Here is a 3,476-nt window from a genome sequence, read left to right as displayed (position 1 = left end):
TGGACAGTGAATAAGGAAGATCGCAGAAGAATTGATGCCTTTGAATTATGGTATTGGGGGAGAATACTAAAAGTGCCATGGGCTGCCAAAAGAACCAATAGATCTGTTTTGGAAGAAGTGCAGCCAGGAGTGCTCCTTAAAGGCCAAAATAGCCAAACTTCATCTGTCATACTTTGGACATATTGTCAGGAGGGAACAGTCGCTGAAGAAAGACATCATGCTTGGTAAGATGGAGGGTAAGAGAAAAAGAGGAAGACCCCCAACGAGATGGATTGGCCAGGTGGCAGCATCAATAGACTCAAGTGTGGCAACAGTAGTGAGGTTGGCCCAGGATCGGACATTGTTTTGTTCTACTGTGCATAGGGTCGCTATGAGTCAGTGCCAACTCAATGGCACCTAACAACAACAACAAGACTTCCCTGAAGAATTCTGTGTTCTTCAACTGACAGCATATCAAAACAGTAGTTTTGATACCCTCAAGGGAGTCAAATTGCATCCTTTTAAACTTCAAGTTTTCGGAATAAAAATAAGTGTGAAGGGGCAAAATAAGGTGGTAGGGTGAATGGGGTAAGGTTTCGCAGTGAAATTCTTGTAGGAAAGCCCTTGCTACCTTTGAAAAATGAGCAGGTGCATTGTCAGGATAGAAGAAAATTCCTCAGCATAATTTTTCTGGCCTTTTTATCTCCAATGTAGTTTTCCATTTTTAAAATATAAATAATCCCCATTAAAATCCTATGTATTTCAAGACAATCTATCTAGATTACCATTGGAGTCCCAGAAAACAGTCACCTTCTGAACTGACCTCTCTGCCTTGCAGTGGATGCCCTTTTTTATTTCTTTTTTTTTTTTTTTTATGGCACCCTAACAAACTAATACTAGATGTATTACTGAGAGACCCTATCACCAGTCAGCCATGCCAGCCAGCCATTGGTCACATAGTCATGTTAAAATGTATTTTGTTAGGAAAAATCTGCACAAGAATGAACTAGAATGCTAGTAGCAATATTTATTGACTTACTCGCATATAAATGTGGCAAGTAAAGATTCTCTGGTTTCCTTTCATTATTATAATACACCCTAAGAGGGACATTGTTAAACTACTGCTGTGTTGGTTTTTTTGTTTTGTTGGGGTTTTTTTTCCAGAATTGTTCCTAGTTTTATAACTGTCTTGCAAAAATCGACATTTGGGTATATGTTTTAGATGACTTGTGCAGTAAAATTAGAACAACCAACAGAAGTATAGCTGTCTTATTTTTGTCTTCCAGAATCTCTACACAAGGAAGTACAGGATTTGGCCTTTCTAGATGTTGTATCCAAACTTCGCAATCATGAGAACAAAAGTGTTGCCCAACAGGCCTCTCTCACAGAGCAGAGACTTACTGTAGAAAGCTGAGACCTGCGCCTCCCTGATACACGGCATCATCCCACCTCGGATTTCCCCCTTGTCCTCCATCCAGCTGCCTCTTCCACTTCATTCTTTGCCGTATCACTTTGTGCATGCGTGTAATGTTCCAATACCAATTGAAGAACTGCAGTAGGTACCTGACCAATAAGATTTCTAAACCCATAGTTAGTGTGAACATGAATTTGTCAAAAACCAGTCCCCTCTCATAACTGTTCTCTTGTATTCCTGTTACTTGAGCTACATTAAGTAGAATGTGCATGTTGTAGTCCTACAATGATGTATACTAGGTACTACATAATGACTTGCTCCTCACACTTGGTAAACTGCATAATTATCTACAGATAAATTAGAAAAAAGAATGCAGCAGAATCTGCCTAGCTTACTAAAGATGGAACTGAAAAGTAAAAATAGCTCCATTTTTGGTGCTTGAGAAGCACAGTGACCAAAAAAAAAAAAAAAATTGTATGTCTGCTCATTCATTAATCTTGACTACTAATATCAAGCTCATGGTACCTAGAGTTAAATAAAATTCCAATGTTCTCTCTCACTCTTTACCCTATGGTTTCTACTTTTTCCTAACTATGTAGGATATTGAAACTGCCACAAACTTGTCAAGACTTGCTGAGGTTTTTGATTCCATATTTAGTTGACTGTCATCAGTGGCTTGATGTTGAAAACATTTGAAGCTTTCAGTGTGAAACTAAGGGACTGAAGAGCCCCTATTAAATTAGTGCATCTTGTTTGTTTTTTAATTCTGATATATGTGCATTTTCACCTCAGAATTTCTTCCACCAATTAATTAGCATTGTCCAACCTTTGTCTTCAAAAGTCACTTGGCACTTGTTTTCAACTGAAGAAATTGAGTATAGTTCATTGGAGAATGAATTTATTTGCCATTTTTTATCATTCAGCTTTGGAATCAAGAAGTGTCATCTTTTATAGTCCTTTTAAAACTTCTATTAGAACTAGAAGGACATAGGGAAGATTAAGACATTTTTTTTGTAGAGGAAGGCAGGTTATAAAAGCCATAATAGCAGTTCAGTTAATTCTGCAGGTGACCCCTTATCAGTAGGTGTTAGAGTTCACATCTCCACTTTCCCACAGAGAACTGCAGAAGATCTTCAAGGCCATAAGAGAAAGTGACAAAGCCAAGACTCCAGATTGAGAAGACCTCCTTGATGAAATAATAGTGTGCTCTTCACTGCCACTACTACCACCAAATGAGTTTTTAGAGTTTTGAAATGCAGTCTTTGTAACTTAATCAGAATATCCCTGTGATATCCCTGCCTTCTCCCCATTCCTAAATTTAACAAATGCTGACTCAAAGGCAAGATGGCCTCCAACATGGAATGACTGCAGAACAGGAGAATGGGCCACCAAGGAAGTGACAGAAGTCCTTGCTCTCCAGCATGAGATGCTGCACATCTCTGTGGGGTGATCTGAGTTGGACTTCTAACTCTCAGATAGCTACAGGTCAAGCAAGCAAAAATCCTAATGGAGTTAAAGAACCTTTTGACTGACTGTCCACTTTGATGTTCAATAAAAAGACTATTATGAATGAGTGCTTACGCTACACTTAAACTGTAAGAGTGCTTTTGTCTGTTGTCTTCTCCTGGGCTGGATAGTGGACTATATTTTATTATAGGTTTTGAAAGACATCTGTAATGTTGCATAATAGGCTGTCCATATTATTAACTAACTAAATAAATAAATAGTATATCAAACTATAATGCATCCTATGGTTTATTTTTATTTTTTGCCTTTATTTCCTAAAACATTGCTTGCTCATTGTTGGTTCTTAGTAAGTGTTTGATGAATGAATGAATGAATGAATTCCTAGTTCCATGAAACATTCAGACTGCCTGGACTAATTCTAGATTGATTGAGATATAGTTTGTCCAACTCTAGAAGGCTTTCTGTGTAGATAGCATAGGATGTATCCTTGTTGACTAATATACAGAAAACTTCAAAGCAGAACTTGCTTCAATTGTAGGAAAGATTTGAGAAAAGCTGTATCAAGGCCAGCACAGCAATCAGTTTGCTGATACAATAGGAATATAAGTCTCCAGCA

The 3,476-nt window shown here is 37.9% G+C and overlaps 1 protein-coding gene across 6 annotated transcripts in view; it reads left to right on the top strand.

The window, feature by feature from the left end:
* Window positions 1-3,135, top strand: part of RAP1GDS1 (RAP1, GTP-GDP dissociation stimulator 1) — a 219,188-nt gene extending 216,053 nt beyond the window's left edge. For 5 of the 6 annotated variants that reach the window (XM_006872955.1, XM_006872952.1, XM_006872956.1 and 2 more), the window contains one exon: window positions 1,266-3,135. In XM_006872955.1, coding sequence (XP_006873017.1) covers window positions 1,266-1,393 — 128 coding nt within the window. In that variant the 3' untranslated portion in view covers window positions 1,394-3,135. The remainder of the gene's footprint in view (window positions 1-1,265) is intronic. The other variant, XM_006872953.1, reaches the window with a different exon arrangement.
* Window positions 3,136-3,476: the final 341 nt, after the last annotated feature.

Source organism: Chrysochloris asiatica, unplaced genomic scaffold, assembly GCF_000296735.1.
Source record: "Chrysochloris asiatica unplaced genomic scaffold, ChrAsi1.0 scaffold00216, whole genome shotgun sequence".
Taxonomy (NCBI): domain Eukaryota; kingdom Metazoa; phylum Chordata; class Mammalia; order Afrosoricida; family Chrysochloridae; genus Chrysochloris; species Chrysochloris asiatica.
This window is presented reverse-complemented; position numbering and strand designations above follow the sequence as displayed.